At 53.4% G+C, this 897-nt stretch overlaps 1 protein-coding gene across 1 annotated transcript in view; it reads left to right on the plus strand.

Moving 5' to 3' along the window:
- LOC104122946 (zinc finger protein 692) overlaps positions 1–95 on the plus strand; it is a gene marked incomplete at its 5' end in the record, with an annotated part of 12,624 nt that extends 12,529 nt beyond the window's left edge. The window contains one exon of the mRNA XM_035890688.1: positions 16–95. Within this exon, the coding sequence (XP_035746581.1) occupies positions 16–95 (80 nt within the window). The remainder of the gene's footprint in view (positions 1–15) is intronic.
- Between the last annotated feature and the right edge of the window lie 802 nt (positions 96–897).

Raw genomic sequence — 897 nt, forward strand, 5'->3', positions numbered from 1 at the left:
CCCCTCCCATTGCAGCCTCGGCTGATGATCAGGGGGGTAGCGGGCAGGATGCGGATGCACCCCAAGGCCGGGTGATGGACGGCGTTGGTTCGTAGCGGTACTCATCCTCCACACCCTTGGCCGCAAGGAGGGACCAGCGAGGAGGACGGGAGGACTGATGGGGCAAGGTGAAATGAGACTGGAGCCCCCCCCCCCACTGTGGCGTGGGGGCAGCAGCATGGCCAGGTGCCAAAAATACAAGGGACAGGCAAGGCCCGGCGCTTCCCAAGGGAAATCCCAGCTTCTCCGCCAAAACCCGGCCTTCCCTCGAGCTCATGGGCCACGGGGGAGTGTGAGGTTGCCAAAATCCCTGGCAGGATCCTCAATAAAGACTTATTTTGTGTAAAAGTGGGTTCCCCCCCCCCCAACTTGTGCCGGCCGCCTTGGCACGGAGTTTTCTATGAAAAAGTGGTAGAAAAGTGAGAGGTTTTTTTTGGTGTGCGCAAGCCAAAGGTCATCGCTATTTAGGACAATGTTTAATTAAAAAAAAAAAAAAAAAGGGCAGTTTAGGTCAGGAAGGCAATGCTGGGGTGGGGGCTGGAGCGGTTTTGGCCTCTGAAGCGGGTGTTATTTAATCTGACACTGGCTCCTCAAGGCCTTTTATTGAGGTGTGGTGGGTTTGGTGGTTTTTTTTTTTTTTTGAAAGGCTTGGAATATTTACACAGCCTTGAAGGTCACCAGCTTGAAAGGGCTTAGCAGAAGGAAAATAAAAAAAAACCTTGCATGCCTGGATGGTTTTGACACAGATAAAAGGGGCTGCAAGGGAGGACGGAGCTCGACGGAGCCCCCATGAGAATCGGGGACCCAAAATGGGGCTGGTTGTAGGAATAACAACTCAGCCTGTGCCCTCAAATAGCA

Source organism: Egretta garzetta, unplaced genomic scaffold (assembly GCF_000687185.1).
Source record: "Egretta garzetta isolate BGI_Z169 unplaced genomic scaffold, ASM68718v1 scaffold1263, whole genome shotgun sequence".
Classification (NCBI taxonomy): Eukaryota; Metazoa; Chordata; class Aves; order Pelecaniformes; family Ardeidae; genus Egretta; species Egretta garzetta.